The sequence below is a fragment of the Phocoena sinus genome, chromosome 10 (assembly GCF_008692025.1).
Source record: "Phocoena sinus isolate mPhoSin1 chromosome 10, mPhoSin1.pri, whole genome shotgun sequence".
NCBI classification, from domain to species: Eukaryota; Metazoa; Chordata; class Mammalia; order Artiodactyla; family Phocoenidae; genus Phocoena; species Phocoena sinus.
Genome location: NC_045772.1, coordinates 62,184,755 through 62,212,160, shown reverse-complemented (window position 1 = coordinate 62,212,160; position 27,406 = coordinate 62,184,755). Strand labels below are relative to the sequence as shown.

The 27,406-nt window shown below is 57.3% G+C and overlaps 1 protein-coding gene across 1 annotated transcript; it reads right to left on the bottom strand.

Moving 5' to 3' along the window:
- Positions 1-1,530: 1,530 nt before the first annotated feature.
- On the bottom strand, positions 1,531-26,992 carry FIGNL2 (fidgetin like 2). The gene is made up of 2 exons (XM_032644827.1): positions 26,808-26,992; positions 1,531-4,195 (listed from the first exon to the last, which is right to left on the bottom strand). The coding sequence occupies exon 2, from the start codon at positions 4,182-4,184 to the stop codon at positions 2,214-2,216; it is 1,971 nt and encodes a 656-aa protein (XP_032500718.1). The 5' UTR covers positions 4,185-4,195; positions 26,808-26,992; the 3' UTR covers positions 1,531-2,213.
- Between the last annotated feature and the right edge of the window lie 414 nt (positions 26,993-27,406).

Below are 27,406 nucleotides of genomic sequence, written 5' to 3'. Positions count from 1 at the left end.
AGGCTGTGGGGGCCCTGGGTCCTGGTCAGTGAGCTCTTCCCCCAACCCCCAGAGCTGCCTGCCTCTTGAAGGGAAGGCTGGGATCCCAACCCCACCTCCCCAATGCCCTCCACCCCCCCCCATACACATATACACACCTGAGAGGACCTGCTCACTCCCTGCCCCCCGCAAGGGCCTTTCAGAGCCAAGACCCTGCACCCACTGCTTCTGAGGCACCAAAGCCCTGCAATCAGCCAGCTCCAAGGAGTGGAAGGCCAGGGACCAAGGGGGAAAGGGGGGAAAACAGAGCAGCTTTCTTGTTAGCACTCCTAAGCCAGCACAGGCCCTTAGCACCTTGGCACCTGAAATGTCCCCCACGGACTTCCTTCCAGCTAGTAGTGGGAGGCGGTACAGAGACTGCAGGAGCTGTAAGGGTGGCAAGGGACAGGAAAGGCAGCTAGGGTGGGAGAAAGAGTTGGGGTGACAGCTTGTCCCCCCTACCTTTGGACCAAAGGTCAGAGTTGTGAAATGGGCTCCCTGAGGGGGAGGGGCGAACTGCCAAAGCCCCATCAAAGGAGAGTTGGTGGGAAGAAGAAGAATACGGTTCTCACGAGGAAAGGTGCCCAAGCCTGGGCTTCCGGGGGAAAGTTTGGGTGGGACTGAGAATAAACCCCCAATGTTTATTCAGGGGAACACAGCCTGCCCATCTCTTTCACCCTCTCATAGCCCCTGGAGCTCTAGACCTAGGACCCTACGAGAATGGGGGAGGTACAAGTCCCCACAGAACCCTCTTCTGTAAAGGATGCTTATTCACCCCTCCTCAGGGCCTCCCAGCAGGCCCGGGACGCAGAGTCTGTAGTCAGTTTTGTGCCCAACCACTTGTGGCCAGACTATCTTCCCTCCCAAGGAAATCTCCTTAGCGTGAGTTACAGGAGACCCCTGCCTAGACAAGGGCCAGGTGGGATGACCTCTCTGGGGACTTTCTGCCTGGGCCATCTTCCCATTTGGGCCCTCTCAGCCTACTGTCTGGGTCTGGGGCAGGCAGTAGACAAGGGCATCCCAACTCTGGATAACCAACCCTCCACAGAAAACACCCCACTAAGCTGAGGGGTGGGCCCAGCAGGAAGGGAACAAGACCTGCCTCCTCCCAAATTCCACAACCCACCCCCCCTCACCCCTACCTACAACCTTGGGCCTGAGCAGGAAGCCCTAGCAATACATTCTGCTTCTGTCCCAAGAAGCACAGGGGTTTAAGTGTGGCCTCTGGGTCTTCCTCTCCCCTTCCCCACTCAGAAAGGTCTCACTTTCTAAGTCTTCTGGGAGAACCTGCTTCCCTGGGAGTGAAGGGGTAGGTGGGGACACACACAGGAGAGCAGCCAAAATCTAACATTCTTTCTGAGGTCAGTTTCTTCCTGAGTTGTCAAAAGAAAAAGAAAAACAGCAATTCTACACATCTCACAAAAATAAGAGGCCTAAAATATTAAACAAGCTACATTTCTGGGATTTCCCCCCTCAAAAACAAACAACAACAAACCCTTCTTTGGGTGGTTCTTTTTTTTTTTTTTTTTTTTTTTTGCTTGACTCCCGCAGACCCAAGGTTTCAGCTGGGTGATGGATACGGGGTGGGAGGGGACTCCCTACCCCTCCTCTTCATCCCCTAAACCTCCAGATCTCCTGAAAGGGACACTGCAGACTTTGAATGTGAGGGACAGAAAGCAGGGAGAGGGACCAAGAGACAAGAGAGGCTGGAGAACAAGGGATGGAGACAGAAGCACAGAGGGTGATAGATGGAGAGACAGGGGAGGGAGGAGCAAAAGAGAAACAGGGCCAGCGCCGGGGGGCGGGGGGCTGGGGGCGGGGGAGGTATGGTCAGTGACAAAGCGACGCGGAAAAAAAAACTACGCGAACGCAGAGAAAGGGGGAAGTGGAGGAGAGGGAGGGAGCCATTCAGAAAGCAAGGAGACAAAAGGATTGTGGCGAGAGAGCAGGAGTTCCTTCGGCCCCGGGCCGGCCGTCCGCGGGGCGGAGATGGCGAGCTTCCCGTCCACAATAAATAGGAAAAACCTGAGTACACAGCGCATACGGCATCTATCTGCCTAGCAGAAGCATCTTCCTTCCCACGAAACAAAAACATTCACCGGCAGCCCCCTTCTCTCCCCCACCCCATATCCCTCACTCCGCGAACAGAGGGCCGGGGAGGGGGGCGGCGGCTCCCGCGGCCTCACGGAGCGCCTTCAGTGTCCGAAGCCGTACATTTTGTCCCACTCCACGAACGAGTCCAGCTCCTTCGGCGAGGCCCTAGGGCCCACCTTGGCCAGCGCCGCCTCCAAGTCCTTGTAGGAGAGGGGGCGCTGCAGCCCCGGGAGGCCCGCTCCGGCCGCCGCCTGCTGGCACAGCTGCCCTAACTCGCCCCCGGAGAAGCCCTGGGTGCCCTGCACCAGGGCCGCCAGCTCCCGCTCGCTCAGCGCGCAGCCCTGCTGGGCCAGCGCCCGCTGCAGGATCTGCCCGCGGGCCGGGCCGTCGGGCAGCGTCACGTAGAAGCGGAGAGCGAAGCGCCGGCGAGTCGCCTCGTCCAGGGCCGCGGGCCGCGAGGTGGTGCCCACGACCAACACGCCGTCGGCTCCCGCGCCGCAGCCACCGTCCAGGCAGGCCAGGAGCGGCGCCTGCAGCGCGCCCGGGGCGCTCGTGCCGTCCTCCCGAGCCGACAGCAGCGCGTCCAGCTCGCTGATAAGGAGCACCGCGGGCGGGCGGCAACGCGCAGCCGCGAAGGCGGCCTGGAGGAGGCGCGTGCCCTCGGCGGAGCCCGGCGCGGCCAGCGTGGCTCCGCGCAGGCGCAGCAGCGTGGCGCCCAGCTGCGTGGCTAGGCAGCGGCCCAGCAGCGCTTTGCCGGCGCCCCGCGGCCCAAAGAGCAGCACGGTCCGCGGCGGGCGCGGGCTGCCGGGGTAGGCGGGCGGCCTCAGCAGGGGCCACACCAGCTCCTCCTCCAGCGCCGCCTTGAGCGCGCCCTGGCCCGCTACGTCCGCCCACTGCACCGGCGGCCCGCAGTCCACCATCTTGCTGGTCACCAGCTCCAGGGCCCCCGGGTCCACACCTTTGGGAGGCTCCCCGGACGGCACCGCGAAGCCCCCGCGGGGAGCCGGCGCCGGGGATCGCTCCGGAAACTTCTCAAAGGGCTCGAGTTGCGGGCCGTAGACGGGGGAACCCAGGACCTTGAGGGGAACGCCGCCACCGTACTTGCCTGATGCCTCCTCCGCCGCTCCCGGCGGCTTCGCCCGGAACCCGTTGCCCCGACACTCGCCGTTGTCCGCGGCGGGGTAGGAGGCGCCGTCGGCCGCCGGGGCCTTGGCGGGCTCGAAGGCGTACTTGCGGTAGCGGCCCTCGGCGCCTTCGTCGGCCGCCTTGCGCTTCAGCGACACTCCGGCCTCCGAGGCCCCCTGGAAGCCGTAGGAGGAGGGCGGTGGGCGGGACGGGGCGGGTGTGGGCAGGGGCGTGGGCGCCGCCAAGCCCGAGGTTAGGTAGGGGGCCGGGGGCGGGGCGGGCGGCGGCGGGAGGGTCCCATAGCCCGGCTGCGCGGCGTAGCCTCCCCCTGGGTAGTTGTACAGAGGCCCAGAGGGGCCATAGCCCGGCGGGGGCGGGGGCTGCAGGAGCGCGGCCGGGGGAGGCGGGGGCAGCGCGGCGCCGGTCTGCGTGCAGTAACCGGGCGCCAGGTACCCCGCGCCGTAGCCCGCCGCGTACTCGGGCGCTGCCGGCGGGCCCCCGCACGCGTTGCCGGCGTAGAGGGGTTCAGGTAGGTTACCGGCTAAAACTGGGGAACCCCCGAGGCCCCCGGAGCCGCCCCCAGTGCCCGACTTGGTTCCCGGGAGGCCTTCGTGGAGCGAGGCCAAGGGGTAGGGGGTCTCCGGCCCCGGCCAGGGCTCGGGGTCCCCCTTGGCGCCGTTGAGGAAGGCGGCGTCACCGTAGCCGCCCAGGGTGGGGCGCTCGTAAGGCGAGTCCAGGACCCCCGAGTACTTCTCTGCGTAGCGCTTGAGGAGGTTGGAGGCAGTGAGGGCAGAGATGTCGTCGTGTGCCCAAGCATAGTGGCAGCGCTGGCGACCCCCGGGGGGCAACTCCAGCTTGTGGGCCGGCGACGGGGTGGTGGAAGAGACGTCCAGGTGCTGCTCTGGCCACTGGTTGAGGGGCTGGGCGTGTTCCGGTGTCCAGTGCATCTTCGACAGAGCTTCAGGCGAGAGAGAGAAGAGTCTAGTGAGACCCTGCAGAGCCTCTGAGAGCCCGTCGACTGCCCGCCACAGGCCGACCTTCTTAAACCTTAGCTTGGGACAGGCTGGTTTTCCTGCATCCACCCACACCGTTCCACCCTCCCTAGGCCGTCTTCTGGCACCAAAAACACCATATTTGACTTGCCCCTCATGTCCTACAATTAAGTTATCTGAAAATACTTTCCGCAGATCCAAGATGGATCTGAAAATGACATGTTTGGCCCTAACTTCACCTTCTAGGTAACGACTATTGTTTTGTCCTGGCCCCTCTAGCCCTGCCCTCTAGGACACATGGTCCTTACTTTTAGACCTGTTGTAGTGAAGGGTCAGGCAATGGGTAGTCCCCCCTTCCCCCACCCCCAGCCCTGGGAATAGTCAAACCCAGGTGGGGCTTATTCAGTAACAGATATTTGCTGCACACCCACCATGTGCTAGGCACTACAGAGGCACTGGGGTGGTGTAAAGGCCCCTGGCCTAGCGGTAGCCCAGCAGTCTGATAGTCGTAAGTGCTCTGTTCACCTTAGCCTTCCCTGAGGCTCCAGGGGCTCCCTTTGGGCCTGAAGTGAGGGATGCCCGTGTCAGTGGCAGCACCATATCGGCCCTGGGAAACCCCAGAGGCTGACCCAGAAGCATTCACTTCCTTTCTACTTGGTTTCTTTTAGTCTCTACCTGATGAAGTTAGAGCACCTGCGTTCCAGACCCAATTCTGCCCATGACGATTGCATGCAAAGAGCAGGTACTGACACCGGCCTCGTTCACAGAATGTTACACCACAGTACAAAAAGTTTGTTTAGAAAAGACATATATGTCTTCTAGAGAAGATGGGACAAAGTTAGTTCACAGCAGTGCGAAGTTAGTGCACATAATAGAAAGTGGGTCACAAATTTGTCTCGGAGCTTCCCAGGAACCAAATAACTCATCTTGCAAAGTAAAAAAAAAAAAAAACAAAACACTGTCATACTCAAAAGAAGCAAAAATGTTCCTGGCATTGAGATCATGGAACTTTTTTTCATGGACCTCAGGAAGCCGACCTGTGAGATGTAATAAAAGTGGCCTCTTCAGTGGCCGTGCTGTAAACACGGCAGAAGTGTTAACACGGCCGTTTTGTCCACTGTCCCTCAGCACCAGTCCAGGCGTGGGCCACACTGGTAAAAGGGATCCAAGGCCTGGGGAACAGCACTCGCCAGGCATATGGTTCCAACTGGGTGGCCTGATCCGAGGATAACATCTCAAAGACTAAATGGGCCCATGACACGCCAGAGAAGATTTTTGCTGCCGATGATTTTTCAAACCTAAGCTTTTGATAAGACAAGTTAACCTTACAGGTTCAATATTCTTTCTTCAACAAAATTTTATCGAGGGACTTCCCTGGTGGCACAGTGGTTAAGAATCTGCCTGCCAATGCAGGGGACACAGGTTCGAGCCCTGGTCCGGGAAGATCCCACATGCCACGGAGAAACTAAGCCTGCGCGCCACAACTACTGAGCCTGCATGCCACAACTACTGGAGCCCGCGTGCCCTAGAGGCCATGCTCCACAACAAGAGAAGCCACCGCAATGAGAAGCCCATGCACTACAACGAAGAGTAGCCCCCACTCGCCGTAACTAGAGAAAGCCTGCGCGCAGCAACGAAGACCCAGTGCAGCCATAAATAAATAAATAAAATTAAAAAAAATTTTTTTTTTATTGATCACATACTAAGAGCTGCGCTGGGCATGGGGGCAGGTTGAAAGGTGAATATGATGGTTCAACCAGGTGGAGGAGACAGACAACATCCTTTATGAGGTGGGAAAAGAGAGGTGTGTGCCCAGAGCTCTAGGGCTCGGGGGAATGTGCCATGCCTGGTTGAGAAGGCCTCACCAGGGAGGAGTATCTTTGCTGGACCTTGAAGGGTGAGAGACCAAAACTGACCAGACCGGCTAGAGGGTTCCAGCCGCTTCAAAGATGCAGGGCACAGTACGTTGAGAAAGCCAGGGCTGGAATAGTTCATATGCCCTCTTCCCTCCTTCAAGGTGCCTTACTGCCCCCTTCTGGAAAATCGTCATAGTAAGTCTACAAATCTACCACGTCTACGATGTGAACTGTGCCCCTTTAGAAGTAGGGCTCCTGGGCAGTGCACAACCTACGTAACCTATACGCTGTAAGCCTAGAGGGAGCACCAAGAGCTGTTGGGTCCCTGGAGCCTTGCAAGTGGGTATATGTGGGGGGAGTGGTAGAAGAAGAGGCTGAAAGTAATCAGACCGCTTCTCACGCTCTCCACAGTTGCCCTTACTTGCAGCAGCCTGACTGTATCACCTCTTATGGCTGTAACCTTATGTCACTGGGTGAGGACAGTCTTTGAAAATAAAACTATTTACTCTCATCCCCGCTGCCCTAGGGAAGGCATGAGCCACGGATACTAAATCTTTAATAGAGGAGTTCTTAGATTTGTTTCGCCTCCATCTGAGAGTTGATCCTGGCCACCAATGGCAAGAGAGCAGAGCAGAGACAGCAGAACTGAGGGTGAGGTCTGAGGGATGCAGATATGCAGCTCCTACTGAGGGGTCTCCGAAGAACAGAGGCTTTACCTATTGTCAAACGGGTAATGTCCTGGGATATCAGAAATCCCAAGTGGTTCTGCTTGCAGGGTCATATGTGGTAACATCAGAGTCATACAAATGCAAAAATTGTGTTATGATGTAGCCCCCCAAACCTGTTTTTTTTTTTTAATTCACTATTATCTGTGAATATAGATAGGGAGCTTTGGCTCCTTAATATAGGGAAAAGAGATTTGAATGTGATGAGAGCACTTTCCCTGAACTTATTAAAGTGGGCATGCTGGGGGAAAAGGGTGGCCTCTCCCAGAAGGACATACATAGACACAGCAAGGAAGGCTCTGGGTGTGGACTTGTTCACACACATCTCCCTCGCCCACTGCCAGATCCGCTGCTCCTCCTTGTGGCTGTCCTGCAGTATCCTCCCTGCCCCTCAGCCGGCTCCTGCCCTGGCCTGCAGCAGTCTTCACTCAGGTCCCCACTCTCCAGACCAAGCAAGCACTCAGGCCCTGGTCCGCATCGAACCACTCCACCTCAGGCATTGTGGACTCCAGGAACCCACTACCTCTGGCCCTCCAAGCCTGTCCTCCCAGCTCCACACCCGTGTGTCTCATCTGCTCCGGGCTTAGCCCCTTGCAGGCTCTCCTAGCCCCTGCCCAAAGGGGCCCTTGTCCACCACAGCTCATCCCACCCACTTTGAGATTGTCTCTACCCTCAGTCCCCTCAGATACTGGCCTTCTGCCTCAGGCCGTTCTCTTCCGTTTTCGCCAGGGGCACGTCTCCCTCACCTCTGGCCTTCTGTCTTCACCTTTATCTCCATCTGCATCCATTTTGCAGGCCAGGCGGCCTGAGGGTCCCTCCACCTCAACCCATGACCCCATCTGGCCCAGGCTGGGACCTTGCCCCATGAATGAACTGTTCTTCCCCACTACCATGGCCTGGCTTCATCCCCACAGCAAGCTTAATTCTTTCCCATTTTCAAAAAGACTTCCTTTACCCTAAGTCCCCTACTAACTACCAGCCCATCTCTCTTGCCCTTCTCCTTCATTCTTCCCTCAAGCATCACTCCCTGCCTGCAGTGATAGCAGGGTAGAGCACGCTGTGTCCCTGCCCTCACCCTCAGGCCAGTTACAGCCCTCTCCTCTCCCATGGGGAGGTGGGGCCTGCTAGTCAGGAGCTGGAGGGATCTCCCCTGGAGAGGGACCCCACCTCCTTCCCAGGTTCATAGGGCACACTGCAGTCCCTACATCAGCTGAGCTACACATGATGGAAGGCCTGGGGGACTAGGGGAAGGTATGGGTTTTGAATCAGGTTCAAACACTTATGATGTGAGCCTGAGCACGCCGCCCAACCTCACTGAAGCTCAATTTCTCCACCTGTTAAAGGGCATGACGTATGCCTTGCAGAATGGCCATGAGGATTTAAAAAGATAACAAGTACACAGTCCAGCGTCGGATATAAAGTAGAATGACAAATGGTACAATTAGGAACCTGAGCAGTGGCCCAACCTTGCTGAGTGAATCCGAACAAGTCACTTCCCCTTGGGGTTGGGGGAACGTGAAGAATGTTCCAGCTCTGATATGACAGACTGGTCCTTATGCCATTTCCTCTCTGTCCCCACTGGGGGCAGAGCCAGCCCCTTCTCCGTGCTTTATGCACTGTCTTGTGTAGCCCTCACAACAGCCCAATGAGAAATACTATTGTCATCATCCCCATTTGGCAGATGAAGAAACTGAGGTACAGAGAGATGAATACATCCCTAAGGTCACACAGCTGCTACCCAGGGGAGCAGGATTCAGACCCCAGCAGTCTAACTGCAGGGCCCAGGCCCTGACCTCTTGGCTGCACTACCTCCCTGGTCTAGCCCTTGGTACTCACGGCAAGAGAAGAGCCTGAGGCCATGACACAGCCTCCACCGAGGCTCCTTTCCTTGGCCCTAAGGAAAGGACCCATGACACAGCCTCCACCAAGGCTCCTTTCCTTGGCCCTAAGGAAACGTGTTTCGGTGCTTGCCCGGGAATGTGGCTATGCTTCAAGCGCTGTATGCTTACCCTTCAAAGCTGCAGTTGGAAGCATCTCCCCCTGGGGGATCCCAAGTTAACTGTGCCCCACACGCAGAAGAATACGTGCCCTCTCACTGCAAAACAGCCCGAGTAGATCTGTCCCTTTCACCCGCAACCTTGCCATCTGAGAAGCACTCACACCCCTAGGCTGGGCAGACAGTTCCTTATTTGGGTGTGTGGGCTTCGCTGGGGGTGGCTGGGACTCTGTGGAGAAAACGCCACTTTTTGAAACTGCACCCTGTGGGGAGCAAAGGAGGTCAGGCTCCTGAAGCAACTCTTTCCCTGCAGACCCTTGGAGGCTGGAACTCCATTTGACTCCACACACACAGTGCAGTCCTTCAAACTCATAGGTGGTCAGTAAGTAGTAACAAAGAATTGCTGGATGGAGGGGGAGGAAAGAATTCTATAAAACCCTCCCCTCACTTGTAGGAAGTCTTCCAGGATCAAAGAGGGAAGTGATTGGGCCTTGACAAATGGCCAAGGCACTCAATGCACTGATTTCAGTCCTCGTGGGCCTCTCCGATCCCCGTGGACCAGGCCCAGGACACTCCCGTGCATCAGTGTGATTTACGATAAGAGATATATACGGGTGGGCCCGAACGAACTTTTTGGCCAGCCCAGTATTTAGTCTTCATCCTCTGTTCCTGACTCACAGCTCCCCAGACCCTTGGAATTTCCTAAGCATAAGAGTGACGGGAGCATCTTTCATTATAATATTTGCTCTCTTGTCCGAGTTCCTGAAATAGCTTCAGAGCAATAAAGATGAAATTGGTCTCCTGTGATTCCTAACATGTCCCTTTCAACCACACCTGAGTTTACGTTAATGAGGTGATTTTTGGAAAGCTCCTAGGAAACCTAAAGATGAAGCCTGCTCGCAAGGGGAAGCAGCCATGATTAGAGGGTTGGAACTTTCAGCACCCCCCACCCCACCTTCCAGGGAAAGGAGAGGTGCTGGAGATGGAGCTCCGTCGCCAGTGGCCAACGGCTTAATCGCTGTTGGCTGTGTAAGAGGCCTCCACAAAAACCCCAGAGGACGGGGTTGGGAGAGCTTCTGGGTTGGTGAACACGTGGAGGTGCTGGGAGGGTGGCTGCTGGGAAAGGGCAAGGAAGCTCCATGCATCTTCCCATATACCTGCCTTATGCATCTCTTCCATCCCGCTGTTACTGACTTAAATCCTTTTATAATAAACCAGTAATCTAGTAAGTAAACTGGTTTCTTGAGCTCCATGAGCAACTCTAGCAAATGAATCGAACTGCAGGAGGGGGTCGTGGGAACCTCTGATTTACACCCCACACTGGTCAGAAGCACAGATAACAGCCCAGACTCGTGATTGGCATCTGAAGGGGGCAGTCTTGTAGGACTGGGCCCTTAACCCGTGGGAGCTGCCGCTACCTCCAGTAGATTGTGTCAGAATTGAGTTAAATACGTAGGACACCCAGCTGGTGTCCCAGAACTGGCTGGTGTGTGGAAAACCCACAGGTCTGGTGTTGGAAGTGAAGCAGTGTGAGAGAAAGGGGAACACACAGGAGGAGTGTTTCTCCCTCACACACGCCTCCACCCTCATTCTGACATCAGGAGGCAGCAGACACCCTGAGCTGTCCCTATGTGACCACGGGCAAGACACCTAACCTCTCCAAGCCTCACTTTCTTCAGCTGTCAAATGAGATGCTGTAGATGATGGACAGCAAACTTGCTCTCACTAGGAACCCTTTAAATGAGTTTTATACAGGCTGAGGTGGGAAGGGACCCCAACCATGCAGTGTCAACACCCCCCTCCGACTCCGTAAGGGGGCCCCTAACACGCCCTCCCCATCTCACAGAAGTTCTCTGGTTCAGAATTCCCTGACCCACAGGGCTGGGGGCGGGGCAGGAAGGAGGGGCAGCTGTGTGGTGGCTCCAGTCCTGGGTGGAGAAGGGCCGATGTCACCCTCCCGGGCCAGCTCCTCGGGCTCTATTATCTCAGCCTGGGACAAAGGGGCTGGAGTGGAGAATCCCATTGTTGGGCCTCGTATGGAAATCTCATTAATCTATTCACCAAGGCTCCCACAGGCCTTTTGTCCCAGGCTTTTTGTCTCTCGCTCACAACTGATGCCCCAGGGGTCTCTGGCTGCCTGGCAGAGCTTGAAGGGGACAGTTCCCCCATCCACTGGGCCCTGCCCCCTCGTGCCAACCCCCAGTTACTGCAAGAGGGGAGGAGAGGGAGGGCACCCGGGAGCCTCTGGAGGACAGGACAGGTCACCTGCCTCAGGCCTTGCACCCACCATCTAGGAAGCTGTTCCCCCAGCGCAGCTGGACCCCCAGCACCCCGCCCTAGACACAGGGCCTAGCATGGGTCGGGCTCAGTAAGTGTTTAGGGGATGAACCAGAAGAGGCCAGAGAGGCAGCTACAAAACTCTGAGCCACAAGGGCGGCAGCCCAATTTCTTCAGGTTCACTGTCTTGTTTCCGTCCAGCCAGCAAACACTTTCATATACCTTCAGAGTGCCAGCCACTGAGCAACAGCTGTCACAGGGGCAAAACCGGATCCAGCCCTTCCTTGCAACTCTACCATCTCACAGGGAAGATGAGGTGAAAGTGGTTATGGCCATAGGAAAGAAAAGAAGAGAAAAGAAAGGAAAGGAAGAGGGATGGAGAGAAAGAAAAAGAAAGAAAGAAGGGAAGGAAGAGAAGGAAAGAGCAGGAAAGAATGAAAGAGCAAGAAAGAAAAGAAAAGAATTAACACTGGCAGTTGGGAGGCTGTGAAGCCTATTTTCGGTGGGGAATCAGAGCGGCACCTAAAATGGGTCTCTGCAGACAGAAAGCACTGGGGCGTGTTCGCCGCTGAGCTGAGCAGGGAGTGCTGGCACATCCGTGTCATCACTCACCACCCAACACCCCACCTAAGTAGATAGTATTTACAGATGATAAAACTGAGTCCCAGGGAGGAGGTCCTGCTTGCCCAAGGTCAGAAAGAGGGCCTCCTCCTTCTGGCCAGTGTTTTCGCACCTCCACAGGCTCCGATAAGGCAAGGATACAAATGGGGGAGCAGACCCCGGAGGGGAGCAGGGGTCCACCCAGCAGATCTCAACACTCTCCTCCCTGTCCCTAAACTCACTCCTTGGCTGGAAAAATGGTGGAGAACTGGAGCTGGGGAAGGGGGAAAGGAGAGCCATAGGGAGATGAGGAAGGGGTCACGTGCCAGGAGGTGGGAATGGTCGGAGCCAAAAGACACCTGGGAAACGGCCCTGCTCGGTCCAGCCTACAGGGCTTTGCTCACCCAGGTCTACTCACTGGAAAGCTCTCCCTGTGCCAACTAGCTGGTTCCCATCTTTCCAGGCCCACGGCAGGTCCTTCCTCCTTCACGCATCCTCCTTGGCCACTCCAGCCCTAACTGACCCCTTGCCTTTCGGGGAGAGCTGGAGGAAGCCCCTCCTGGCAGTAAGAACACAGGCTGTTCTTCCTCTTGCGCCCGGACTCCGTCCCCTTTCGATGCCCAGGGACCGTGTTCCCTCAAGTCTCCCCTCTCCTGCATGACCAGCTTCCCCCTCTACTGGGTCGTCCTCATCAGCCCACCAACATGCTGCCCCTTCTCCCATCTTGGGGTCGGGGGAGCCCCAGAGGACCTCCTGATCCCCTTCCAACTGCATCCTATTGCACTCTGCCTGCTTTTTACCAAAATCAAAAACAAAACAAAAACAAGAAAGAGTTTAAAAGATGCCTATGCTACAAGTTCTGATTCCTCCCCTCCCGTTCTCTCTTGACCGCCCTCCACCCAGGCTTTCACACCCAGCGTTCCAGCTGTCTGCGTGCGTGTTAAGTCTGACCGTCAGTCAGACGGCCAGTCCTCAGCTCAGCGGCGTTGGACTCAGCCGATTCCCCCTCCTTCCTGAAGCTTCTTCACTGGGCGCCCCGCCCCCTCTCCTCCTCCACCTCTTTCAGACCCTCCTTTCACCCCTCCCCTCTGAGCCTTGCTGAGCCCAGGGCTCAGTCCTTGGAGACTTCTCTCCACATTAATTCCTTGGAGACCCCACCCAGGCTCACGGCCTTGACCATCGATCGGCTGTGCACTGAGGATTCTCCAGCCTAGCTCCCCGCCACGCACACCCCACTGGCATAGTCAACCTTCTTCCTGACCCCTCCCCACTTAGATGTTTAATGGACACAATTGACATGTCCAAAAATCAAACTTCTGACTTTCTCACCCAGCCCCGACCTACCCACCACCCACTACTCACACCCTGGGTCTTCCCCACCTCAGGAAATGGCAGCCTCATCCCTTCTAGGTGCTCAGGCCAGAAACCTTGGGGTCACTTCTAACTTCTCTCTTTCACACCTCAGACCAGCAAGTCAGACTGGCCCCGGCTTCTAAATCTATCCAAACTGCAGCCACCTCTCACCACTCCGGCGACATCTCTGACCCAGAGGACGGCAGCGGCCTCCCATTCTCCCCTCCCCATGTCCACTCTTGTGCCCCACTCTCCAGTCGCAACGCAGTAGCCACAGGACCTTTGAAAACATGTCTGAGCATGTCATTCTTCTGCCCAGAAGCTCCCAGAGGCTCCTATCTCACTGGGAAGAAAAGCCAGAGTCCTCCTAGTAGCCGACCTCATCCCACCCATCTGCTTCCCCTCCCCTCCAGGCCTCCCCTCCAGTCACACTGGCTTCCTCACTGCTCCCCGCACACTGGCTTTGCTCCCGCCTCAGAGGCCCTGGCCTTGCTGCACTCTGTACCTGAAACACTCCTTCCCCAGACCTCTGCACAGCTCACACCTTCACTCACTCCAGGCCTCTGTTCAACTGTCACCTCATCAGACCCTGACCCCCCAACCTGATGTCCTCTGTAGCACTCATCATAATCTGACCTACTTGTTGCTTTATCTTCTTGTACCCGCTGGAAAGTTACATGAAAGTAGGTACTTGGTTTTGTTCACTGTCTTATCCCAAGCACCTAGGACAGTACCTAGTGCACAGTAAGTTCTTCATAGACTCTGTAGAGTGGACGGATGGATGGATGGATGGGCAAGGAGGCTTGAAAGTGCTTCCGTGTCCAAATAAAGAAAAAAATCCAGGTGACTAAATCTGAGCCCACGTGAGCTGTTGAGGGCGGCAAGAGGCAAGGCCAGGGAATTACTTCAGGAGTGGACGGGGAGGGATTGCCTGGAAGGGGAATCCGTGTCTGTGAACACCAGAGGAAATACCCAGCCCTGATCTGGCTGGAGCCGAAGGACACCCAGCCTCCCAGGGACCCCACCTGGCCTTTTTTTTTTTTTTTTTCTTTTTCCCCAAAAAATCTTCCTCCTCCTCTCTTCCCCCAGCCAGGCCTCTGGGAGAGGACAAAAGGGGCAATGGAATTCCCATCAAAGGCCACCGGACACATGGTAAAGAGATCAGGGCCCTTGGGATCCTGCTTCCTCAAGGTAGTAAGGCCTCCCCGCCAGTCTGGCTCCTCTCTGGGATGGGGGTGGCAGGGGGCGTGGGGTGTGCTCTGGCCCTGGACTCCTCATATGTCAAATGCCAAACAGCAGGAGGCTGGCCAAGCAGCCCCCATCTGGGCTGTGTGTGTGCACACACGCTGGGGGGAGGGGAGAGTGCAGAAATCCCTGCTTGTGTCCGCGGTCAGGGCCACAGACAAGCTGTGACCATCTGTTGTCATCTTGAGAGGCCAGGCCAGGGGCCGAGCACCCTTGAGGATAAACCTTTCCTTTCTCCCAGCCTTCTAGTGTTTGCAGAGAACTTGAATAATTACCATTCAGTTTCATCCTCAGGACTTCCCTGATAGATAAACATATTCTCCCCATTTTACAGAAGAGGAAATGGAGGCTCGGAGAAGGGGGAGTGATTCTCCCAAGGCCACAACAGCTAGTAAGAGGGGAAGCTGAGATTCTCAGCCCATGCTGCCAGCCCCTCCCTATCTCAGCATTGGCCAAGGTGCCTGGGTGCCAAACACAGGGCCCCCTCAGGGCGAGGCTCTCAGGCACAGCTCCAGCCCAAGCCTGCTCCCTATCCCCTCTTCCAGGAAGCCTTCTAGGACTGACACCCCCAAGGAAGTTCTAAGATGCTTCAAAGTCTAGCGCTCTATACAGCCACTCCTTTCCCACCCTGGGCTGTTGGTCTGTCCCTGGGTATTGGGCCCCCTCACCGGCCAGGACCTCTTAAGGGCCGCTCGGTCACCCACCCGCACTGGGGCTGGGGTGCTCTGACAGACTGGGGAGGGGGCACCGCACGCTGCGAAGAACCCCGCCTAAGGTCACACAGGCAGGAAGGGATCTGCGCCCAAGAGCCTGGCTTCCACCTCTGAACACAGCCTCTAATCCTGTGCAGCCCACATCGCAGCTGCCACAGGGAGCGCTTTAAATTCACTACAATGTACTAATTATTTAAAATTAAATCACTTATAATTACCTATTAATTATTTAAAAATAAAAAATGTATTGTTGAAGTGAAATTCAATTAAAGGAATTTCCTCGACAGCACTAGCCACACTGCAAGCTCTCACTGGCCACATGCGGTAGTGGCACCTGCACGGTCAGCGCGGACACAGAGCATCCCCATCACCGCAGGAAGTTCCATGGGAGCTGTGCTGCTCTCATCCCAGCCAGGACTTGCTTCTGCAGCCGGGGTGCTTCCCACTACAGCTGGAGCCTCCGCTGCTTTCTCTTGAACTTGAACAGAGTCTCACTTCTTAGGGTCTCCAGGTAAGACATCCCTAGGACTCGGATTCCGTTCCTCAGGACTCCAGCTTCCCCAGGAGCCAGGGAGGGAGGGCAGATGAGCTGAACCCACCACCCCGCCAGCCCAGCCTGTCCCGCCTGCCACCGGCAGAGGAGGGGCAGGCTGAAGAGGAGAGGACAGTAGGACAGGGCAGTTTGTCATCTGGCCCTCCAGGCTCTGCCTCCTTCCCTCCCCCATCAGCTGCTTAACACCCATCCCCCCTCGCCTACCATCCTCATCCTCATTAAATCCCATGGACAGATGGGGGCCGGCAGGGAAAAACGTGATCACTGTGAAAGCACTCTTCAGTGCAACAGAGTCTGGGGGTCACAGCTGTGTCCCCTGAGGTCTGGCCAGTCCTTCATGCCCGCCCTTGTGTCAGCAGTGAGAGAAGGGGGGGTACTTAGGAATCTTAGGGGGAGATTTAGGAATCTGTAGATGCTGGATTATTCTAGCAGACACAACCCCAGTTAAAAATGCAGTCAGTCATGTGGTCACTCATCCATCCATCCATTCAGCGCACATTGAATAAGTCCCACCACGTCAAGAGGTAATAAGAGGATGTAAAGATGGACAGGTGGGCTCCCTAACCAGCTTGACCAGGTAGGGACGTGGCTTATTCTGGACTTAATCCTCGTTGCAGGCTAGATGAAGATCCTTTGTCTCTGCCCAGTGGTCTGAGCAGGATGGACAGCCCCCCCCAAACCCCCCCCAAACAGGCGCACAGCACGTGTGCGCGCTCGCGCGTGCGCACATACACCACACACACACACACTCCCAGCTGCCGCCATGAACTCCCTCCCATGGTCTTTCTAGCCAATCACAGCACTGAAGGGTAAATCCCACTGCCCAGCGGCCCCCAGGGAGTGTATTAGCACATTTGAACCACTCAACCTGCAATGACAAAGCCTGGGGCCTTGGGAGGAGACACAGCAGGAAGGGAGGGGGGCCTGTGGGGAGCTGTCCTCCCTCCTCTCCCCGGGGAAAGCTCAGGACTAAATTAAGCATTCTGGGGCACAGAGGAATTTGGGGGCCCCAGCTCCAGCAGTGAATAAGCGATCCATAAAATCCCAATTTACACACTCACTGATCAAACGGCCCATCTACTCCCCTAGGAACTTGGGCATGGCTCCTGGGCTTTCCCCTCTCTTGCAGAAGGTTCTGGGGTGCCAGACCCGGGACACAGGCAGCCAACGCTTTATCTGAAGACTCAGTCCCATCCCCAAGCCCCATGAGGCACATCCATTCCCAGGGCTTGGGGACCTGCCTGTACCCACTGTGATCTGGCTGACTGTGGTGGGACGCGCCAGGTCTGCCCTCTCTGAATGACAGCTCTTTTTCCCTCCTGTGCTGCCCCCGGGCTGCCGGGGCTGACTTCAGCCTCATCAGAGCTGCTAATCACTTTTCCAGCTCTGAAGCCCTACTCTCCTGCCCACTCCCTTCTTTCCGACAGCCCCTCCATGTTTTCTCTTGACCCTCATCCTGGTGGCTGTAGCTGCTGGGAGATGCTCTAAGCCCTCTCCTTCCAGCCACACAATCTCACCCCTTCCACAAGGCTGGGAAGATATCCAGAAACACAGGGCAAGGAATACGGGTTTCCTATCCCCAACTCATCTATCTCCCTGGAGACAGCAGGTAGAGAGAACTGGCCTACTTATCACCCTTCCCCTTTCCCACAAAGAAAACTCAATTTGTCTCCACCTACCTCGATTTTGTTTGCTTTATTTAGGCTGCCTGAAATTTCAGGAACAGAAAACCATTCTGGTTAACAGCCATCCTCTTTTAAGCTACCTACAGCTCTGGGAGGTTCTGGGCTATCAACCACTCGGCCCTCAATGAAGGTTAGCAAAGCCGATTGGCTTCTCTCCATGCCTGCTTGAGCGTGGCCCTACTGAGCAAGTAGAATTTTCATCAAGGCCAAGTAAAGCGAGTCTTCGGGGCTGGTAACTGTGTTAAGGGCAGCACAGCCCACCCTACTACGCCCTCTTCTCACTACCTGAGCTGTGTTGGAGCAGGTGAGTGGGGGCTTTAACTGCTGGGCCGTGGGACAGGACACAAAGGGAAGGAGGGCTCACCCTATGTCCATGCTTTCCGGAGGACTTGGTGGGTCAGGCTGCTATCTCCCAGAGGCCATTGCCTCCTGGGCCCGGAGCTCGATCTCCATGACGTCATTGAGTGCCCCCAACAGACTGCTAGGAGGGGTTTATAGTGCGAGCCCATTGGACACACTCCTTCCCTTCTTCCTCCTTTCCTCACCTTCACTGGCTGCTCCCAGGGACCCTCAGATACAGCCTGGACTCACTGGTGACTTCAGTTAGGCAGGTGTCTGAAGACTGCCATTGGGGCTGGGGGTCTCTGAGCCCACCCTGGCAAGCCCAGGGGTCCTTCTGGAGGTCACAGTCCCACCTCCTTCCTAGGGCTCAGATGATGCAGGGAGTGGGTCAGCCTCTGAGATGTGGGGCAAGTGTCTCAACCTCTCTGTTTCCTCCGGTGTGAAATGGGGGAACCAGCATGTCCCAGCGTGCCCCCACGCTGGCATGAGGGCAGTGAAGGGAGGGTGGTACTCTCAAGAGTGGCTGGAGGGAGCCAGGGGATGGGGCAAGACACTAGGCCTGGCTCTGACTTGGCTCCCAAGAGGGCTGGCCAGGCACTTCAGCCTGAAAAAGGCGGGGTCGGGGAGACACTCTGGCACCAAAAGGATCCAATGCGCTTGAGAGACCCCTAGGAGAGAAGGGCAGTTTCCAAGCTGGGCCCCAGAATGGAGGCATCACCCTGCAGTGTAAGGCCCCTGTCCTGCCCCTCTCGACTGCTGGTTGGGACTGTGGGGGGAACTGAGTCCCAGACCACGGCTTCCCTGGATGTCCTGCCTGAACCCTGGCCCTGCTGCCCTGTGTCCTAGAGCACCTCTCACCCACTCCTCCTCTGCCAGTAGAAGGAGCCCCAGTGCCCTGCCCCCTCTCTGCCCTCTGTCCAACTTAGAAAATGCCCAGATAATGTCACATGCCCCTTCAGGTCCCTCTTGGGAACCCGCGCCGTGCCAGACCCAACTTCATCCCGAGCCACACTTTTCCTGTCCCTGGGAATCTTGGGGCGCACTCGGCTTCTCAACACAGAGTGGGGACAGCAGCGGGCACTGGTGGAGGAGGCTGTGGTCACTGGGGTTACTGGCCAGCTCGGGCAGCCCTGCTCCCCGGGGCTGGGTGAGACCTTCCTAGTGCCTGTCTCCTCGTGGATCTGCATCTGGGGCCCTTCGTCCCTTGGGACTTGGCCCTGCATGGCTGTGGGAGGGGGAGGAGGTCAGGGCTCTTGACCAGTGTTCAGTCGTAGGCCCCTTGTGCAGTCTAGTAAACCTTGCGGCCTGTTCTCGACAGTATTTGTCAGTGTATGAGATAAAAATACACAAGAGAAAACAAAGGTGTAACTATATGTCGTGACAGATGTTAGCTAGACTTATTGTGGTGACCATTTCATACTATATACAAAAATCAAATCATTATGTTGTACACCTGAAACTAATGTTATATGTCAATGATACCTCAATTAAGAGACAAATAATACATGGGACTACTTTGTCAATTATACCTTAATAAACCTGGGCAGGGGGTAGAATTTTTTAAATATTCAATACATGGGGCTACAAAGGGAATTAATGACATTGGAATACAACTCTATTCATGAGCTCCTCCGGGATCACGGATCACGGGTGTTTAGCCCAAGAGACAAAGGCCCCCTCTCAGACCCCACCCCTTCCCCCCAGCCAAGCTTAGGATCCAAGGTTGACTTGAGTCAGTTTGGGTGGCATGTGACCTCCAAAAGGCTTAAGCATTAAAGTCTGTGTGATCCTATGTTCCCGGGCCCCAAATATACCCCCCTCCCCGTGCATAGGGGTGTGTGAGAGACACCCCGCACAGGGCCAGAGCAGAGCAGAGGTAAGGGAGCAGGCCCAGGCAGCCTACGCAGGCTTCCCCAGCGGCTGCCTCTGCCCCCTCCTACTCCCTTCCCAGCCCTGGGGGAGCCGAGCTGAGTAACTCCAGCTATGCAGCCTGGCCGGTCTACCTGGGCGTGAGTGGGCAGGGCTGTCCTCCATGGGGTGGCCCCCTACACCTGCGGGGCCACAGGAACAGAAAGAGAAATGGGGGGGGGGATGGTTCTAGGCAAAAACCAAACAACAACCACAGCAACTCCTGTCTGCTCCGGTCTGGGTCCCCAGCACACGTGCCAAGCACTGCTGTAAGCACACGAGCGCATGTAATCCTCACAATAACCCCAGGAAGGAAGTATGACTGTTACTCCCATGCTACAGAGGAGGAAACTGAGGCATAGTTAACTCGTCGAAGTCACCAAGCTAGGACATGGTGCTGGGTGGCAGCTCTGTGCAGGCCCTCGGCTCTCCCCCACCCCATCCTCGAATGAGACGAATCTGCCATGAAAGATTTTTGGCTTAATGTTAGCTGTCTGAGAACATGTAGGTTGTCTCTGGAAGTGATAAGCTCCCCATCAGCAGAGGCATTCAACACGAGAGGCTGTCTACAGGGTGGGGCACTCTTGGGCAAGTTGATGGGCTCTTCCTCTCCTCTCTGCAATTTTTCTGGGTCATCCCCACTTACATGTCTAATAGGCACTGCAAACCCAACAAGTCTAAAAGCTGAACTCCTGACCAACCCCACCCCGATGAGGCAGCTCCATCTTTCCCAATAAGGGGCTCAAACCCCAAAACTCTGACCCGAGAGGGCTACAGTATGGAAGATGGTGACAGGAGGATGGGCATCCCACATAGAACACAGGATACCTGGAAAAGGAGCCCCTTCCTAGAGGGGTGAGCGTCTGGCCACCAATGACCGCTGTCTCTCTGAGGAGCTGGGTGGGAGGGGCGATCCCCCCTGGTGGCCAAAGTCCCCCTGGAGCCCCTCTGCCCCAACAGAAACCTCCAGGTAGATCGGGTAGATGTGGAAGAACATGAGGCAGCGGGAGGTGTCTTTTTGCAGTATAACCCGAATCTCGCCAGTTTTCTTTCCCCACTGGCCTGGAAAGAAGAAAAAACACCCCAGACTCTCAAGCATCCAAGGGCCCAACAGGCCAGACAGCAGCAGGTGGACTTTCCCAGTTTCCTAATTCCCACTGTCAACAAGATGGAGCTGCCTCATCGGGGTGGGGTGGGCCGGGGTTCGGTTTTTAGACTTGTTGGGTTTGCAGTGCCTATTAGACATGTAAGTGGGGATGACCCAGAAAACTTGCAGAGAGGAGAGGAAGAGCCCGAATTAGGGCCTCTGTCACCTATGAACAGCCTCCCTCGGGAAAAAGAAGTGTCCTCGGGACTCTGCTGAAGATGCAAGAAGGCCCTGCTGTGAAGGGAGTGGTCTTTTCCCAAGTCTCTCCTCTCCATCCCATCCTGGGTCCTGTCCACCGCTCCCCAGCTCAAGCACCTTCGGAGGCTCCCTCCTACGCAGGGAAAACAAGGAGAGTGGTTCTGAAAGCTTAGCCTGTCCTTTGGCCTATTCGCTGGTCCTTGACTGCCTTGTAAGCTCCTGGAAAGTGGGAGCACATCAGGAATAATGCTTGTTGGATGAAAGCCTGTCCAGATAAAGTATCTGGGCCTGGCTCAGGGCCCTGCTGAGTGTGAGATGAGAGTAGCAGTGCTTCACGTGGGTGCCTGCAGCGAAGCAAACAGCGCCAGGGCTAAGGATGGAATCTGCTCCTTCCAGGCCACACGGGAAGCCGAGGGTTGTTATGGAAGATCCGAGGCAGGAAAGCCCCACTCAGGGGCTGGTATGTAGGTGCCTGGGGAGTGTGTGGGGAGTCTCAGGGGCCCAGGAATCCCGGCCCAGGACCTGGCACGGTGCCAGGACCCAGCAGGTGTTCTACCCAGGCTTGTTAGAATAAAATGCAGCCTCTTTGCCACATCTTCCCGTCCATCCCCGATTGATTAATTCCAGCACTGAGCAGGGGATCAGGTGGCTTGAATCTGCCAGGCAGTGAGGGGAGGCAGGGGGGAGGCAGCTTCCACCTCCCGGATTCCAGAGGTAGCCAAGCTGGCTCCCCTCTCACCTACCTCCTGAGCCCCCCCCACCCCGCTCCTGCCCTGACTCTACTTTGGAGAGAGCTTCAAAGATGGCCTGGGCAAGCCCTGCCCTGGGCCAGAACTTTCACACTCATGTCCCCTTTTTCTCCTTGCTCCTGTGCTGGGAGATGGTTCTCTGCGGTGGGTACTGAATCACCACGTGGGTCACCAGAGGTAGGCATGTACTTCAGAGACAAAGGACACACTATGTGAAACCAACACCTCTATCACCTATGAACTCACTCACTAGTGTTCTTACCCCCATTTTGCAGATGAAGACATAGAGACACAAACAGAGTATGTGACTTGTCCAGGGCAATTAGACCTGATTAGTGGCAGGGTCATTGCAGCCCAGGGCTTGGCCCCTCGGGTTGGGGGCAGGACTGGTCATCATAAATTTGGGATTAGGGCTTACGGAGGTTGGTCCGAGGCCACTGCCTAATGCTACCATTCACTGAGAACACCGCACCCCACCACCAGTCCCCAAGGTGAATTGCAAAGGCTGACTGTCCACGCCTCCTTACTAAAGGAAAAGAGAGCCAGGCACCTGGATGGCTCCCACTGCAATCCCTTCTCCATTGTCCTGCTGGCCCAAGCAGGAAAATGTCAACATCAACAGCAATCACAGACGTCCCAACTCACGATGGTTTGACTTACAACTTTTTGACTCTACAGGGGTGCGACACGCATTCAGTAGAAACCGTACTTTGAATTGTGAATGTTGATCTTTTCCCAGGCTAGCGATCAACATGCAGTACGATCCTCTCTCGTGATGCTGGGCAGTGGCAGTGAGCCGCAGCTCCCAGTCGGCCAGCCATGCCATCACGAGGGTAAACAACCGATACGAAACAACCATTTTGCACCCATTAAACCACTGTGTTTTTCACTTTCGGTACCGTCTTCAGTAACTCACATGAGATGCTGAACACTTTATTATAAAGTACGCTTTGTGCTTGATGCTTTTGGCCCACTGTAAGCTCACGGAAGTTCCTGGTCACCTGTACGGTAGGCTGGGTTAAGCTATGACGATCGGTAGGCTGGGTGTATTAAACGTGTTTTTGACTTACAATAATTTTAACTTACGATGGTTTTATCAGGACATAACCCCATCGTAAGTCAAGGAGGATCTGTATAGCCCTGAGCACTGTCCCCTGCATTTCTGACCAGGCCCTCACAGGCCCACAGTCCTTCAAGACTGGGACTCAGGGCTTCGGCCCCTGCCTCATTTAATCCTCACAATAATGTTTATGAGGACGGCACCATGATTAGTCCCGCTTCTCAGATGAGATACAGAGTATTTAAAAAGCACTACGTACGTAAATATTAGCTATGATTCATCAAGTCGCTTAAGAGAGTGGCCAGAGAAGAGCTAGACTCTCTTGCCACGCATCCTTGTTCCTGGGGATGAGTGGGTCCTACAACAAAACCACCCCTGGACCTCCTCTCTCCAGGTGACACAATCAGAGGTGACTAGCCCATACCCCGACCCAGGCAGTGTGAACCTTTCCCGCTCAGAGGCTGGCCCAGCAGCTCCGTCCGATGCCCCTGGTCTCTTGGCTCATCCTGTCCACCTTCCATGGAGACAGCACCAAGTGGAGGGCAGGAGTGCTGGGCTGCAGGCCCCACTCTGCTCTCAGCACGTCAGGGGGGTCTGGATTGGGGTGAGGGTTTCCTGATGTAGGGTTCCCATGGGTGTCACGGGGTCCAAGGACCCTCTAAAGCAGAAGGCAAAGTCTAGTATCGAGTGATGGAAGTACATTTTTCTGGGGATGGCTTTTGAGGGGTCTGTAAATCAAAAAAAAGTTATGCACCCAGGACTGGATCATCTGGAAGACCCCTCCCATTCCTAGTATTCTTGGGCTACAAGCATTGAAACATAAACCGCACCCCTCATCCTTCAAGGCCGACCTCAGCAGCCACTCCGGAAAACTCTAAGATTTCTTGCTTCTTTGACGGCGGCATAAGGCTTGGGACCCACGTAGCCTTGTAGGGCCTCTCCTGCTTTGCGCTTCCTCACTAGCCTGCCAGCTCCAAGAAGGGAGCAGGGCCAGCCCAGGGCTGAGACAGCAGAAGGCACCGGTATACCCCATGGTCGGCCTAGTGGGGCTTACCCCAGCCCACAGCCTCTGTCCACGGGAAGGCAGAGGCTCTCGGGGTTGTGGATCCCAGGTGTGCCCGGCCTCAGGTCCACCTCTCCCCACAGCGGCCCTGGAACCTCACTGAGCCATAGTCCCACAAAGAACCTGGTTTTCATTAAATCGGGTAGAGGAGTCATTAGCCGCCAGCCGAGTCAAGAAGAAGCAGACTTCTGCTAGAAGGCACGGGGAGAGCAAGGGAGACCAGCCTGTCCCCTGCGATCCCTGGCTGACAGAGGCGGGGGGAGGGGGAGGCGGGAAGGCTGGGCTCCTAAGGGTCCAGCAGCTGCAGCAGGAGGAGCTGGGGGCGGAGAGTGGGGGCAGTCTTGGCCCAGATAATAAGCAATTGTTAATGTGATCCATATGGATCCTGACTGGTCTCTCTGTTTAACAGGATGATAATGGCAGGGAAAGAATGCTGGTCTGTGGGGAAAGGAAGGGGCAAAGTCCTCCCCGGACTTGGGGATGGGGGAGGGTCAGCAAATGAGGAGGAGGAAGAGAGCCACCCAGGGGTCTCCCCCCACCCAGGAGCACAGAGTTATTTGCCTGGAAGTGTTCAGATGCCATGCTTTGCAGGCTGCCCTTACAAAACCCCTTTCATTCAGCCAACGAATATCTATGGAGCACCCACAAGGTGCCAGGCGTCCCCAGTGGGGACGGGGCGCGGGGAAGTATATGCTCCACCCCTGTCCTCCAGGAGGAAAAGCCTAGTGTGGACTCAGCCTCAGAGGCTGACAGGAGGCACAGGTGCAGGGTTAGGAGAACATGTAGGCAGGAGCAAGTGGTAAGAGCTGCGGGCTCTGGAGACCGTATATGGAGGAAGTGTGGCATCCGAGTTGGGCCTTGAAGAATGAGGAGGTTGTGGAGAGACAGGGACAATGGGAAGGCATTTGGCTGAGGGGACAGCCAGAGCAAAAGCAGAGAGGCGTGAAATTGCGTGGAGAGAGTCTGAGGTCTCAGCAATAAGGCTGCAGCCCAGGCAGGGGAGGGGATTCTTGCTCCATAAAAAGCTGTGGCCATGGATGACCAGGAGGAAGGCAGGAAAGGGCTCTGAGAACAACACACTCGGGTCTGGTCCCTCTCCTGCCCCGCTCCAGTCGGCGCAGTGGAATTGTCCACTCATGGGATCCTCAGCCCAGCCCAGCCCACCCTTACACCACAGCCCGAAAATCCCGCAGGCCCTCGGAAAGTCAAACTCATCCCTGGGTCTCTCAGCCCTCCTCTTCTTCTCCTGAGGAGACGGGGGTCCCCCTGAAAAGTGGGCGTTATCGGGCCTCCCCCGGAGCAACTCCGCTGCCCCACAGAGCTAATTCCCTTTGGCGCAAGAGGGCTTTCCCCCGAGAAGATATTACAGGGAGGGCACGAGGGTCGCTCCTTACGGGGCGGCTGCTGAGGACACCAGTGGAATCAAGTGGAAATACATGAAATGGCGTTAAATACGGGAGAGGGGGATTTACGAGGCCTGTCACCCGGTGGAGCGAAGCTGGCCGGCAGGCCCCGCCCCCTTCTCGCCCACCCCAGTTAAGTCCCGTCCCGCCCCCTGCCCCGCAGCTCCGGCGGCCGCCGGGTACCGGCGTGCGGCTGGGTCCCCGCGGCGCTCAGCCACGAGCCGCGCAGCGCGTCCGTCCTCCGGGGTCACAGCGCAGCGGAGGACGGCGCTTGCTCCCGGCTAGGAGCTCCGGGATGGGGGCTCTGAGGAACCCCATCCCGGCCGCTTCCAGGACGATGCACAGGGGTTCAGGTTGGACTCTGGAAGGGTCTGGGGCTCCCCTGTGCAGGGTCAGAGTTCTTTGGACCACTGCATCACCTGGCCCACTCCAGCGACTCCACAGGGAAGGCTCTGGGCCCCGAGAACCGAGAAGTTCTCCCGCCCCGCGGAAGCCCAGAGTGGGCTTCGAAACGGATCCCCATTCCTCGCTGCCTGGCCGACGGCTGGAGTCAGCTCAGCCGCGGCAGCCCGCGCGGACGACAACACAAACATTCTTCCGTCCTCTATTCTCCTCCAAATTAGGTATCCATGGAGACAGGGCCTGGCAGCCTGACAGCCCCACGGCCTAATCCTGATTTAGTGACCGTCCCTTTAACAGCCCACCCACCCGTCCACCCACCGCTGCGCTCTGGGCTCCTGGCTGCCTCTGGACGCAGACTCCAGGCCGCTTACACTCGCCCCCGCGTAGACCCCTTCCCAGGCCTCCTCCGCCCAGGGGCCGAGAAGGGGGCGTACATTTGCTGAGCACCCACTGTGTGCCCAACCCTAGCGGAGGACCCTCTATCGAGCGGGTTCCTTAGCAAGGGAATCTCTGTGTAGACAGACCAAGAGAGGGCTCTTGGAGTGGGGAAGTTTAAAGGGCTCTCGGGAGAGAGGGCCGGGAGCTCAGAGGGTCACCCTCGCAGCCTGTAGCGCACGGGTGAAGGTAAGTTGCTTCCTGCAACACCCCGACTCTGAGATGGGGGCTATGCTCTCCCGGGCCAGAAGAGAAGAAAGGCAGGGGTTGGGCGTGAGGGACGCAGGACCCGCAGGGCCCGAAGTGGCCTCAGTCTCCTGTCACTGCCCCGTCACGATGCTGGGGAATCTCCGGGCCCGGAACCCAGTCCCCACCCCCCTCCCTCACACACAGGGGCCGCTGGACAAAGACCTGACGGAGTGGGAGGGGCCTCGGGCCGGCCCTCGGGCTCCGGACACTGGATCCTTCTGGGACCCGAACCCGCAAATTCTGGTTCCCCACCCCCAATCCCGCAGGCTCCCCCCAGAGCCTGCTGCTCGCTACTGCTGCAGCCTCCGCACCAAAGGGGGCGGCGAAGAGGGTGCCCGTCGGCTGCGGAGAAGAGAGCCCCTTCTCTGCCCGCCCCCTCCCCCCGGGAAGTGACCCTCGGCTCCCACGCACCCGCCGGGGTCTCTCGCTGGCCTTGCCCTTCGACCCCCGCCTCGCTGAACCCCACGCCCCGCAGCCCCCGCCCTCTCCGGCCCTCGCACTGCCCCGCGCCCGCGGACAAAGCTCCGGACACCCCGACCGAACGAACGGTCACCACCCCCTGACCCCGGCCCGCCCGCGCGCTCCCGTGCCTGCCCCCGCCGGGCCCGCGGCCCCGTACCTCGGCATCCCGGCCGGGTCCTAGGTGAGTGTGCGCGGCCTGCGGGGGCGTCCGGCCCCGGGGCTGGGGCGCGGGCCGGGGGCGACAGGCCGGGGCTGGGGGGCAGCGGCGCTCACCATCCTGGAGCCGCTACTGCTGCGGCTGCTGCGGCCGCCGCGGGCGGGAGCGGGACTGGGCAGTGGGGGTGGCCGGACAAGGGGCCGTCCCGGCTCCCCCCGCAGGCAGGACCCCCACCCCCACCCCCGCCTCCCCTCGCCCGCCCCCAGCGCCCTCCCTCGCAGGCCTTTGCTCCCCTCCCCTCTCCCTGCTCCTCCCCTCCCCTAGTGCCCCTCCCTTCCCCCCAACTCCCGCCCCTTCCCCGGCCCTCTCCACCCCGGCTGCTTCCCCGCCCTCCCCTTCTCGCCCCCGCCCCGCCCCCACCTCCCCTGGGCTCGCCCGGCCCCTCCTCTCTACCCGCCCGGCCCGGCCCCGCCCCTCTCCTCCCCAGGCTCTAAAATAAATTAGCCACAGAGGGGGAAAAAGAGCAAATGACCCTTGGTGTGGAGTGTCATTGCGCCACTCTCAGGCCCGCTCCCGCCTCTCCCGGGCCGTTGGAGCGG